Source organism: Hemicordylus capensis, chromosome 13 (assembly GCF_027244095.1).
Source record: "Hemicordylus capensis ecotype Gifberg chromosome 13, rHemCap1.1.pri, whole genome shotgun sequence".
NCBI classification, from domain to species: Eukaryota; Metazoa; Chordata; class Lepidosauria; order Squamata; family Cordylidae; genus Hemicordylus; species Hemicordylus capensis.
This window is the reverse complement of record NC_069669.1, coordinates 23,258,319-23,271,911: the sequence shown is the minus strand read 5'-3', so window position 1 is coordinate 23,271,911 and position 13,593 is coordinate 23,258,319. Positions and strand designations below refer to the sequence as shown.

General features: G+C 53.7%; 1 protein-coding gene across 1 annotated transcript; it reads right to left on the bottom strand.

Moving 5' to 3' along the window:
- Positions 1-1,635: 1,635 nt before the first annotated feature.
- On the bottom strand, positions 1,636-11,485 carry RPS15A (ribosomal protein S15a). The gene is made up of 5 exons (XM_053276703.1): positions 11,339-11,485; positions 8,375-8,512; positions 6,559-6,638; positions 2,535-2,620; positions 1,636-1,770 (listed from the first exon to the last, which is right to left on the bottom strand). The coding sequence occupies exons 2-5, from the start codon at positions 8,505-8,507 to the stop codon at positions 1,677-1,679; spliced, it is 393 nt and encodes a 130-aa protein (XP_053132678.1). The 5' UTR covers positions 8,508-8,512; positions 11,339-11,485; the 3' UTR covers positions 1,636-1,676.
- Positions 11,486-13,593: the final 2,108 nt, after the last annotated feature.

The window sequence follows — 13,593 nt, the reverse complement described above, 5'->3', positions numbered from 1 at the left end:
GAAGACATTAAGACTGAAAATTCATTTGGATTAGGAGTCTGATTGTCCTCGTGAGAACAAGACCAAAGGGCTGAAACGCAGATGACTTCATAAGGACTTGACCTCGCCTAGAGCCATGGTTTAGACATGTCTGAGGACTTTTTATGATATTGGAACTAATTATCTCACCAGCATGTCTGAGGACTTTTAATATTTTAAAAAAACATACTTAAGTTTTAAGCATTCTTATGAAGCATTATTAATCTTTATTGTTGAAATACTCATTCTTCTATTTCTTGTGTATGTGTGTGTGTGTGTGTATATATATATATTTTATTATTATTATTATTATTTTTAAATCTAGGAACATATTATAGTTCTCCTTGTTCTTTTGCATTATTTTGGTATACCTGATTTTGGAATCAGATTGATTCCATTTTGTTTATGGTATAAACTCTGATAGCAGGCCTCGTTCTCAAGAGTGCCCTTACAGATGTTTGAATCAGGGCTGATGCTATAAATGCTTAAATGGGGTGCTTGTTAAAAGGTTGCTGACAGTTGCTTGAAAAAGGGCAAACAGGAAAACAGCTAAACGTGAGTCATGTGTACATGCTGTGTGGCACTGCCAGTCCAGTGTTGGGGGAACCCATCCCACCGCAGAGGGCATAAAAGGGATTGTGTTGTGTGTGTTCTGGGTCCCGGACAGGATCTGTCAGTCCCAGCTGGGGGTTGAAGCTGCTCTGCTTCTATGCGCTTAGATGGTGACAAGATCAAATGGAGCTCTAGCAGGATAAACAGAGGTCTTGGGGCATCCTGTGGAACAGCTGCCCAATGCCTTCCTCACTGCTGGAGGTCAATCAGAAGGACTTAACGTTTTGAGCGGAATACTAGGTGAACTATCCCTTCCACATGAATGGATCAAAATCCTGTTAACGGAACTTCAACCTGAACAGGCGTGCATGGCTCAAATGCCCCAGATCCAACGGCGATGTGGGTTGCGGGGGCAGCTGGAGCCCGTGCCGGCCACAAAGGCCACGCCTCAAGCTGCCCTTTTCAGGCATGCCCCAAACATGCAGGCAGAGGAGGGCACGGCCCGGCACTTCCCAGGGAGGATGGCTCTCCGTGGAGGAGGAGGAGGGCACTGAGCGGAAGAGGGGGGCTCAAGCAGCAGAGGCCGCTGGCTCCCCCACCTGCCTGCCCTGCGCCTCCTCTGGCCTCAAGCAGCCCCCTGCACTGGAGCTGCTGCTGAGCAGGATGTGCCTCTCCGTGGGCCAGAGCCAGGCCCAGCCTTGATGCCGCACAGGCCGCCTTGGAGGGGGGGGGGTGCCGGAGTCCTCGAGACCAACGGATGTTGTGGGAGAGCAGGAAGGAGAGAGAGAGTTGCCCGGTGTGGACGTGACACAGGGGCGCAAGCCTCCCTCCTCCGGGCCCTGCCCCTGGACAACTGCAGTCCAGAGCAACGAAGCCACAGCTGTGCCTCTGTGCTGCTGCATATCTGCCGGCTGCACAGCAGTGCAGGCAGTCCAAGCTCTGTGCCGTGAGGATATTCTATGTGAAGTGGACTCTTAACCAGGTCTTGACGTGCCCAAGAGGAAGCACACTTGCTGAGCACCCACAAAACAGGGACTCCCTCTTTAAAACACCAGCTGCAAACAGTCCATTTGAAGAATTTATTATGATGTCTGTTTTTTACAAGTTTAGAAAAAGAACCCCAGGATTTTGCCTCCTGTGTGTTTTCGCCGAGCTTCTTCATGGTCCATGATGCCAGCGGAAGTTGTCAGCACTATGTACCTAGCAGAGAGAGGGAAATACCTGTGAGGATTTGCCGAAGAGTTCTGTCCTATTTGCACGTTCAGAAAGAAGCATTTCTTAATTAGTGATACAAGAGCCTGCATGATGTAGTGGTTAGTGTGGACTAGAACCAGGGAGACTCGGGTTCAAATCCCCATTCAGCCATAAACCTTACTGAATGACTCTAAGCCAGTTGCTTCTCTACCTCACGGCTTGCTGGAAAGATCAACCACCATGCACGCCACTCTGAGCTCCTCGAAGGAAGAGCCGGATGTGTCGAAATTTACTGGCAACATTTACAAGCAAATGCACAACAGTGCACATTTGAAGTGTGCCAATTACACAAGTTGCTATCCGGAAGGCAGAACCCGTGCCCATTCCGCCACACCCGGAAGTGCTGCCAGGCTGGCTGATGGTGCCGGATGGCACCCAGCTCCTCCTTCACAAGCGCACTTCTCGGCTGCTTGCTTTGGGAGGCTAGTAGGCAAGAGCAGCCTTTTGTGTTACGAAGCAGCACAGAAGTAGCAATGCACACAAAAGGTCCCAGGTTCACTCCCTGGCGGCGGCGGCGGCAGCAGCATCTCCAGGTAGAGCTGGGAACCGAGACTCCTGGGAGAGCCGCTGCCAGTCAGCGCAGACAAGCCTGAGCTGGATGGGCCAAGGGGCCGACTCCGTCGACCAGCAGTGGGGGGGACCACTGCTCTTCAGCAGCCCTCCTCCTCCTCACCAGCTTCAGCAACCGGATTCCTGCCACACACACTCACCCGAACTGACGTGAGGGCAGCAGGTTATTCTGCCACTTTTCCAAATCCTTTAGCTGGACATCAAATCTGGGACTGATCACACCACACTGTCAAACAAAGCAGAGGAGCATACTCAGAGGACGATCCACACGGCTGTCAGAGCGCCGGCTTAAGAGGCATGCCCACCTGGGCACGAGAGAAGAAGGCCGGCCTTCAAGGTGCTTGCCAGCTACAATTCCTATCAGCACTTTGAAGCACCTGCTGCCCAGTTAACTCGGGGCATGGTTTGGGTGAGCAAGCATCTTTTCATCAGATAAGCTACAGAGCAAGCAGACATTTTTAGCCCAAGAAATGGTCGTGGATTCAGATGCCCAGACTGACCAACTCATGAATCAGTTTAATTCTGTCCTAGAAATAACGAAAACTGATGGCTTGTCAGACATACCATATTTATCCTAATAGAAGAGGACTCTGAATTTAAGATACACCCCCCCAAAAAAAAGATTAAATACAGATTATATCTGTAAAGATTCTGAATTTAAGATGGCCCCAATTCCTTTATTATTACTGCACTACCGAGAGCTCCTCTGTCTCTCTTAAAGGGCCCTCCCAGTCCTGAGAAATGTGCAGTACTGTGCAGAGGTCAGCACGGTGGGAAAGGGCCCTCACACGGGAGGTGTTTTGCCAAAGCAGAACCAACCCGAAACACAGCAAGAGTCCCCGCTGCAAAGGGCTTCATTTCCATGCAAAAGCAAAGTAGTGCCAGAAGCTGCTGGTCACGAACTTGCACGGTAGGGAGCTAGTAGATCAGCCAACTACCAGGGAGAGCGGGGCTGCACACAAAGCCGGCTGTTCTCGGACTACATCTCCCATCATCCCCAGTCACAGTGGCCAACAGTCAGGGACCATGGGAGTTGCAGTCCGACATCCGCAAGAGGGCCAGAGTGGCCAGGAGGTACATTACAAAACAGGCCCAGCAACGCAAGGAAAAGAGGTCTCCTGGCATCTTGCCTCCCAATGCTTCTCACCAAGAAGCCCCAACCTGCCTCCCAGGGACTCACTGGCCACAGTCCAGAGGCCACCGATTCAGAGCGACCACAGCTGCATTGGTGAGCGCAGCCCAACAGCAAATTAGCAACCCTCTCAACAAAGTTCCCTCCCCAGACACAGATCTTCGATAAAAATGGCTCTGGAATGCGATGTCTAGTTAGCTGACCTCCGGCTACAGGACCCGTGAAGACGTCAAGCGGCCTGCTTGTCGGCTGGAGCGGAGCGGCAATTTCGGCTGGGGCTGCAGTGAGGCAGCCCCCCGCCCACAAGTGCACGTCCCAGAACAGAGGTGTGGTGCTACCTCCTCCTCCTCCTCCTCCTCCCCCTCCCCCTGCCTCCGTGTTCCCTGTCGCTGGGACCCCCAGATGGCGCCAACTACAACTCCCAGCATCCCCCATTGCTGTGGCCTTTGGCTGGGGATGATGGGAGTAATGGTCAACACCATCTGGGCATCCCTGTGCCAAGGAACACTGACCGCCCCCCGCCTGAGGAAGTCAAAGCTTCATGAGAGTCCCTTGATTTCGCTACCCACCCTGCAATCTGGATTCTTCCCAAATAAATCGATACAGCAACCGGCATCTGACCAGTTCAAGGAAAAAGTGTCCAGAATTTGGAATATTATCTGGTATAGAATGCTATACTTGGTTTGTTTGTGATTTGTGTGCCCTTTCACGTGTCTAACAATATCCCATTTCTGAGCTGGAGAGGGGGGAAAGACGACGCTCCATAAACTGACTACACGTGGAAAGGCGAGCCATCTCAGAGTTTGGAAACTGTATTCGAGTGAGCCTTAAGCCACTCTCAGACGATTCTGACCTCTCCAGACCAAAGAGCCAAGACTCAAGAAGCCTTCCAGCTGCGAGGCAGGGAAGCCGGAGAAGCCCACAGAGCCACCCACAACCACTTGGGCCTCCCACGGTGGCCATCCAGCCCCCTAGCGGTTTCTCTAGTCGAGCGGCCAGTATCCCGGCAGGGAGGGGGCTGTGCAGCTTGCCTGCAGAAGGTCCCAGGTCCGGTGCCGGGCAGCAACCCTGGAGGAGTCGCTGCCAGTCACTCAAATGCCGTGTGCGTGCAGAGCCAACCAGGACTTGGTCTGCGGGGGCCCAGGTAGATGTTCAGCACATTAATGATTAGATTAAAGTTGATGACTATAAATGAAAGCCATTAGTTGCTGGTTCAAATATTCCGAAAGCAATTATTAGTGACCCGCAGCAGAAGGAGAGAAGGGGCGGCTGCCAGCCACCTTCCCTCCTCCCTGCCCCTTGGGCACTTTCCAAACTTGCCAAGGTGGATTCTGAAAGGGGGCTGGCCCCCAGCGTTCTGAAGCCACAGGCAAACGGACCTTTTAGTCAATGTGCTAAACTTCAGGCAGTCACTTTTTTGACTGGATTGACCACTTTGAGCGCTTCTTTTCAACTGGGCACGTCACACAGGACTAAATCTGCCTCAGTACCAAATGCCAAAGCAGCCCTTTCCTCTCGCAGGCTATGGGGAAGAAGCCAGCCCCAGTGAAGCCAAGGGTTCCCTCTAAGGCACACCCTCGCATGCTTTTGGACATCCGTTCAGTTGATTTCCGATCCCGCTCAGGCTGAATCTAGAAGGCCCCACTCTGAATGCACATACACTGCCCTGATCCTGCCAGAACAGAACTCATTCCACACACAGGTGGGGAAAAATGAGAGGGGGACACTGCCTGGCTCTCTAGTATGGCCGGCCACAATCCATGGAGCCCTGGCCTTTGCAGTCTTCCTAGAGGTGGACAGCCCTGCCGGGAGGCCCCAGCAACAGACCCTGAAGAGCCCGGCTCCGGGCTTCAAAGGAGCCCCATCCACACAGCACCTTCAACACTGGCACAGACGGCGGACAGATCTGTACGGAGGCGGTTTCCCACATGCTGCGCTGAGCGGAAGCCCACTGTCGACTGCCTCGCTGCCCCTGAGGGATCTAGGCTCTGGTCACCTTCAGCGTGCAGGAAGGTCCAGCCATTCACACAAACACGGTGGCCAGAGACTGACAAGTGTCTCCTCTTTCACGGTCGCTGCACTGGCTGCCTCTTCCAAGTGCTGGTTCTCACCTACAAAACCCTTCTGGGCTTAGCACCTGTCTCTCTCCAGGGTCGCCTCTCTTGGCCTGTGAGGCCTTCTCAGCCGGCCCTCCTCCGTGTCCCGGGCCCTGGTGCCGTGCATGGTGCCTGGGCCCATAGCGGGACCTTCTCTGTGGCCGCCCCTCTTCTTTGGAACACTCTCTCTACCCCCCCCCCAGTTCGTTCAGCCCCCTCCCTGGCTGCTTTTAAGGCCCTTCTTAAGACCCACCTCTTTCGCCAGGCAGTTACCCTTTAATCATCACCATCTTATTTATTTCTAAATTAATTGTCCTTGCTATTGTTGTTCACTGCCTAGAGTCTTTGGAAGAGGCAGTATATACGAAAATTTTAAATAAAACAAAGAAATAAAATTAACACCACAGCGGGGTGTGCAGGCAGCTGAACTCAGGCACAACATCCATCCATCCACCCACCCATCTGATTTGTTCCCTGCCCCAAGCTTTTGTCTCTGGGCGGAGACATGCTGTCTGACTGAGGCCAGGGGAGTCACCAGCCCCTTGAACTCTGCTCCTATCAAACCGAGAGCAAGTGCAGACCCCCCCCCAGGGGTGGGGCCTCCGCCTAGCAGCCCACCCCAGCCTCCAGACAGCGGTCAGGGCAGGAGTCCCCATGGCCTCCTGGGAATGGGGTGCCACCCCCACACACACACCCCGACTTCCCCCAGCAGTTTCACAGACACGCCAGGCAGCACAGGGATCAAGACAGCATCCTGGGCAACTCTCTAGGCCAAGGGCCCAGGAGTCACTCAGCCGCTGCCCAGCCCCACCTTCTGGGCCCAGAGCCAGCCTAAAACCATGCCCCCGAGTCTCAGCAGAACCCAGAAGGACCCCCCTCCCCATGCAGCTCCCAGCAATCTGATCAGGAGAGTTTGGCAGATTAAACAGATCCTACCTTGTTGAGTCTGCCTGTGAGGTTGACAACGATCTTCCCAGCTCGATGGTCATCAATGATCTCAAACTCGCCTATATAGCCTGTAAATTAAAGACCACCACTTAGGACATTCAGGCCTCTGCACTGTTCAAAATAAAGCCCAACGGAGACGGAAATATCACACCCTATTTAAAACCAGATTATTTAAACTCTTTCCACCCAAGTACAGCTTTACTCTAGATCACAAAGCACTGTCTCAAGGACGCTGGGATACCAGAGCCAGTGCAGCATAGCGGATAATACTTGAACCCGGGCCTCCGTGGCCCTAAGCAAAGCCCACACAAAATTGGAGTGGAAAGATCCACCACGGGAGCGGGGCCGTGTGGCCTCAGCCTAGTCCCCGCTGCTCCCCACAGACTGGGCAGCAATTCCTACAGTCTCCTGGGAAAGAGATGAAGTATCCCGGCCTCGTTTCAATAGTTCTGAAAAGAAGGGTTTTCTTGCTCAAAGACTAAAGCCGCCTCTCTAGGTCTAAGAAAACCAGCAGCAGCTTCTTAGGGACTTCAGGAAGCTATCCAATGCCACCTACCAGTGGCAGTCAAAGGGGCTGCACAACTTTGGTCCTCCAGCTGTTGCTGGACTACAATTCCCATCATCCCCAGCGGCCAATAGTCTGCTAGGGGTGATGACTTCCTTTGTTGTAAGCTAAGGAAGGCGGCCACGCGCCACACCAGGAGACTATGCACACAGTGGCCTCCAAAGCTCATTTCTGCAAGATGGAATACAGAGCAAGACTTTATAGTTCTCAGTTCTCTGACATACAGAATCTTCATTATGTTTTAGCCCCTTTATGAGAAGCCCAGGGAACCCGGAACCCCCCAAGCGTTAGGTTGCAGAAGGCAGCCACCTGTGCTCAGAGGAAACCATGGCGACACTGTCCCTCTCTCTCCATGGACTCTTCTTTCCATCTCTAGGGCTGCAGACCTTGACAAAAGTCACAACAGATGGTACCAGCCACCCCAGCTGGGGCAAGGACTACCACTAGTTCCACCTGAGCCCATTTCCTGCCCCGCTCCCTACAGCCACCAATAAAGATAAAGTTGATTCCGACCCCTGGCGCCCAGAGCCCTGTGCTTTTCTTTGGCAGAATACAGGAGGGGGCTACCATTGCCTCCTCCCACGCAGTGTGAGATGACGCCTCTCAGCATCTTCCTAGATCGCTGCTGCCTGATATAGCACCAGCGGAGATTCGAACCGGCAACCTTCTGCTTGTTAGTCAAGCCTTTCCCCGCTGCGCCACTAGGGGTGGGCCCGGACCGGTCCAGAGGCCATTGAAAAGGCCTCCAGACCGGTCCGGAGCTGGGTGGTTCGGTCCGGCACTGGGGTGAGGGGTCACTTTAAGAGCGGTGGGAGGGTTTACTTATCCCTCCCACCGCTTTCCGATGTGGCGCCATAATTCGTAGTGTAATTGGGGCGGCAGGATATCTCCCTGCCGCCCCTTCCCCGCTGCTCCTCTGCAAAGCGCTGCAAGGCAATTACACTACGAATTATGGCGCCACATCGGAAAGCGGTGGGAGGGGTATGTAAACCCTCCCGCCGCTCTTAAAGCGACCCCCCACCCCAGTGGTGGACCGCAGTGTGGCGGTTCCATGCACACCCCTACTCAGAAGTCACCAATAGGGCCACTTTCATTCCCAAGCAGCTCTGTCCAGTTCCCACTTACAGCCACATTTCAGTTTTGAACATCAGGTGTGTCCATCAGCACCTTCCCCAGGCAGCATGAGTGTCCATGGCATCTGCACCCCTTCCAGACTTCACACATGTTTTGTGAACTTACCATGCTTCATCATCACAGTTAAGAACCGGACAATTACTTTGGAGCACGGTCTAATGAGAACTTGGCGCTTCCCACGTTTCTCTGCATTGTTGATGCTTTTCAGAGCATCTGCCAGAACATTCATGCGCACCATGGTGCCTGTAGGGATAGAAGATATGCTTCAGTTCAAGGCCAAGCTCCTGATAGGTGCCAGAGATCTCTAAACCCAAGCTCACCCGAATGCTAAGCAAAAGAGACACCACCATAAAAATGATGAATGCAGACTTGGGGAGTCAGGGAATCAATGTTATGCACGACAAAAGCAGGATTGATTTAACTTAACTCAATTTACATCATTTTAAGTCGTTTCACAGAAGGACTCAATTTTAATGATTTAAATCACAACTTAAATCATGGGTCAGGAAAATTCTATTTAATCCTCATTTTTGAAAAAAGTACATTCTTATTGCCTAATATCACCTTAACAGATATTCCGAGATGGATTTAAGTTTCATTTTTTAGAAGAGAGGTACAGGCTGTAATAGGCACACACATCTCACAATGCCGTTTCATTTGGGCAACCAGGCCTTGCATTTCGTGGTTGCCCTGTTTGCATTTTGCATGCCTGCCGGTCTTGACTCACAAGGGAAGGACTTCCTCCACATCTCCCCAGGTGGGGGCGGGGGGGTCTCTCTTATGGCCGGCGCTTCTTCCCTGCTCCCATGGAGGCGGACACGCTTGGAAAAGGTTTCCTCAGGACTGCATGAATCCGTCCTCTTCCCTTCCCCACCCCTTCCATTCATACCCAGACGACTCTCCCTCCACCCGTGAGCCTTCCTCGGCCAGAGCCAGACATGATGTTGTTGGGGTGTGCAGATGTCTGCACACCTGTTTGTGTGAATGACAGCTGCCGCGTTCATGTCAAAAGTGAACCTGGATACAGGCCGTTTAAATGCACGGCACTGAGAGGAAGTACGCTCTGGACCTGCGTTCCACAGAACGTGTGAATGACTATACCTGTGTACACTGTACACACACCAGACGAGTGTTGAGGATAACTTGTGAATGGGCCTAATGTCTTTGCACTTGGGGTGGGGGAGAGGGCTTGACTGTGTGTGCGCATGCTGCTGCGTGGACACAACCAGCAGGGAAGGGTGGATCAGGTCTGCTACTCTCACCCCCATTGACTGCTGTTCAGATGTGCACAGAATACAGCCAGAAGTCATGGTTAACATGGTATCTTTGAGCTAGGTTCTTTTTCTACAAATTGTTCAAGAAAAAACATCAAACCACATTTACAAATTTAAACCCAGTTTCAATTTCAAGAACTCAAGGGGTCTAAAGAACACCCCACGTCCAATCGGAAACACCCACATGCACGGGCAGCAACGTGTCACTTGCAAAACACAAGAGAGCCTGAAACCCTCACTCTCACGCACTCCGCAGCCTTTCACCCTGAGCGCGACATGGGCCCTTGTCAGGACCACAGAGGCTTCCGCAAGCCCCGCTGCCAGCCAGCAGGACGCCCCGCACCACCTGGATCTCCTAAGAGCAGCCCTGCTGGATCCGGCCCCCGAAGGATCCTGTTGCCCACAGTGGCCCAGCAGATGCCGCTGGGAAGCAGCCCACAGGCAGGAGCCAGTCGAGGGCATGCGGCCTCCCCTGCCCCTGGGATCCGGAGGCTTCCTGCCTGGGAGGCTGGAGGAGGCCCACAGCCCTCCGACTAGCAGCCGCGGACAGGCCTCTCCTCCAGGGAGTGACCCAGACCCTCCTCCTCCAAGCCAGCCAGGGGCCCTCCCCAGAGGCCTCGTTGCCACCGCCACCTCGGAGCAGGCAAGGGAGAGCAGGGATCCCCCTTGCTCACCATCTCTGCATTCCAGAGCAAACGGCACAACACCGGAAGCGGCTCTGTACCAAACACGGACATCATATTCACACTCCGCTTTTCAACACAAGTTCATAGGAACATCGGCAGCGGCCATGTACGGAGCCAGGCCCTTGGTCCACCTAGCTCAGTCGTGTCTGCACAGACTGGCAGCGGCTTCTCCAGAGTTGCAGGCAGGAGCCTCTCTCAGTCCTACCTTGGCGATGCTGCCAGCCTCGAGGCTCTTCCCAGAGCGGCGCCTCCATCCCCTAAGAGGGGGAATCTCTTGCAGGGCTGCTCACCCTTCTAGCCTCCCACGCCTGCTTAGCTCAGGGGCCCAGTCAGGCCGGCTCCCACCAGACCTGCCCAGCTCTCCTCCCGGAGTCCCTCCATACAGGCAAGCCGAGACAACGGCTCTCTGCCGGCAAAGGGGGCCCTCCGGGAACGGGGACCCGCACCCAGGACGGCTGGTCTGGAGGTCGCCAATCACGTGCGCCGGGGCGGGAGGGGGGAGGGCGCCGCCCCCTCTTCGGCCTGAATGCTTCGGCCAGACTAGCCTGGAAGCTGCCCGGGGCCCTTTGCAGCTGGAGCAAGAGCGCGCACTCCCGCCGCCATCTCCTCTCCCCCCCGGGCAGAGCCAACCGCCAGGGCTGGCCGGGCGTCTCCGGGGATCGCTACCCGCCTCTGGGAGGCTCAGCGGCCGGAAAGTGCCAAGCCTCGAAGAACAGGAGCCTACGGAACCGACCGCCACCTGCAGCAGCCCGGCCAACAGCCCGGCCTTCCCGCACTGGGCCCGAGGGGGGCTCGCAGAGGCCCAGCCCGCCCGCCCCAGCGGCCAGGGGCGAGGCCAGGGGCGGCCCAGCAGCTGCCGGAGGGCCGAGGCCGCGCAGCCCCGGCCGAGGCCCTCCCGGCGTCCATCCTTCCTTGCTCCCGCCCGGCTACCCCGCAGCGGCTTGAGCGGCCCCCACGCGGGGCAGGAGGCACGCAGCGCTCTCCGAGCGGGCCGGGCGGGGCGGGCGCAGTCCCAGCTCCCGGGGACGGCGGAGCGCGCGGGCCGCGGCAGCGGGATGGCGGCGATGGGTGGCGGATCCTGCCCGGGAGCGGCCCTCGCCGCGACTCACCAGTGCAGCAAGATGGCGGAAAAAGGAAGAGGGGCGGGCGCGCGGGGGGTTATGGGAAGTCGGCGCCGTGCTGGGAAGCGCGAGTATGACTCGCGCGAGACTTGCAGCTGGCTAGAGCGGGAAGACGACGCGCAGGGAGGCGCCAGAGGAGCCCGTCCCACTGCCCGGATGGGTCGGCTCCGGGACCACGGTGGGAGAAGCCCCGTTGATTTGCTTCCGTTATTTGTACGGCCGCCTCATTCCCTCTCTGAGCGGCTGACGTGGGCTGGTCTCTGGAAGAGCAGAAGGGAGAACCGCCCCTAGAAAGGAAGCCAGGATTCAAGCACACCTGCGCCCGGTACGTGGCAGGGATGGCTCACGAGGCCCTGGTTTCCCCCACTAATTTCTTTGGGCAGCTCTCCAGCTGCCTTGCTGAACGTCCTTCCTTTTCTAAAGAGATCACTTGAGAGCGCAGCTCCAAAAGCAGGTTGCGCTCACTCTAGCCTATTTCTGTCTCTATGGCTTAAATGGAGGCGCCGAGAAGAAAGCGCCTCGCTATAAACTTCCGGTGGCTAGACCCCCAGGGAGCCTTTCGGCCGTGGTAACCATAGCGACTGAGATGCTTCCGGGAAAGGAGGCGAGGGCTACCACAATAATTAAAAAACAAACTTTATGTTATCTGCCCCGTAACAAACTGTTGTCTGGGCAGCTCACAACAGAGGATTAATACATAAGAACAGAAGAAGAACCCTGCTGGATCAGGCCCCTCGAGGAGGCCCATCCATGAAAACACATAACACGATAAACCATAACAGACCAAAAAAAAAAGTGAAAATAAAATACAAAATGCAATACAGAGCAGCATTAAAAATAATAATGCAGACCAAAACTGAAAAACCCAATTTAAAAGGCCTGGGTGAACAAAAAGGTCTTTACCTGGCATTTAAAAGAGCAAAATGATGAAGCCAGGCAAACCTCACTAGGGAGGCTATTCCATGGACACTCTTTGGGAGCAGCGTTACTTGCTGCTTCTGATTGCAGCTGTTCCTGCAGGTTTTTCCTGAATGTTTTCCCCATATCAGGCTATTGCAGCCTCCTGGATGGCTTCCAGCAGCGACTTGTGAGTCTTCCCCAAATTCTGGGGATTTTGCACATTACCAAGTGCCTGTTTAGCCCATTTGCTAGCCCAGATTCCCAACTTTCATATGTGTGTGTGTGTGTGTATAAAGGCATGCCCCTTTTTTAAAAACGACACTCTAGCCCTTGTAGAAGCTGAGAAATGGAGCAAAATGTGCAAACAAGGTGAAGCTCAGTGAGAAAGGCAGGAGGCTGGCTGGGAGAGAAGGCAGAGGACTCTGGCCTTGGTCCCCACCCCCACCCTCCGCCGTTCCCCTACAGGAGATCCCCAGCACTGTTCTCCCTAAGGCACAGGCACATGCACATGCTCACACGTTTTTGGATGTCCACTCAGTTCATTTTCAATCCCGCTCAAGTTGAATCAGGAAGGCCCCACTAGGAACACACATGGTGCACACACAATGCCTGGATACTGCCGCCCAGAACAAAACTCATTCCGCACAGAGATGAAATAAATTAGAGGGACCACTGATCCCTAGCTGAGAAGATAGCTTGCATTTTGATATAAATCACTGCCTGTTTTGTAAATTGTAAGGTTTTTAGCTTTATTGTGCAATTCCATGCATGCCAACATTGGTTTCAATCAGGCTTTCTCCCAAGGGTGTATAGGAGTGCAACCTTAATTGAAGACTTCAGTGTGTTTTTTGTTCTACTGCTGCTATTAGTAAGTCAAACTTAGTGTGGTCTTCATTTATCTTCTATAGAGATGGTATAGTACAGTATAGGATATAGTATATATAGTACAGAGATGGTCTATACTATACCAGTATACTAAATCAAAATTAGTTATTTTGGTGTTATATTTTATGTGCTGATCTCAGGATGTAAATGGTGACCAGGTGACCAGCCTTCATCTCTAGAGCCAGTTTTGTAGGGTCAAGAGTAGAAAGCAGTGGTGATGAAAAGGCACCCAGTGCTGCTCAACATGAACTTTGACTGGACATCTTCACCAATAAATACCATATTTGAGCGTTGGAAAACGGAGTGGGGAGGTAGTCTGCAGTTGGGAAGGAATTCATGACAGCACTGCACACAGCTATTTAGACATGGTTAAGAACTGAACTTGTATGTTAGAAAATGTTGGATATACAGTATGTGTGTTTAATGTTGCATGAAATAGTCAAGTAAAAAGACCCTCC

What these genes read in the sequence shown, in the direction of transcription:
- RPS15A (XM_053276703.1), bottom strand. Translation starts at nt 8,507, where the DNA reads ATGGTGCGCATGAATGTTCTGGCAGATGCTCTGAAAAGCATCAACAAT. An exon ending in AACTGTGATGATGAAGCATG is followed by an intron (nt 6,639 to 8,374) that starts GTAAGTTCACAA and finishes TTTAATTTACAG; the next exon opens with GCTATATAGGCGAGTTTGAG. An exon ending in CTGCCCTCACGTCAGTTCGG is followed by an intron (nt 1,771 to 2,534) that starts GTGAGTGTGTGT and finishes TCTCTCTGCTAG; the next exon opens with GTACATAGTGCTGACAACTT.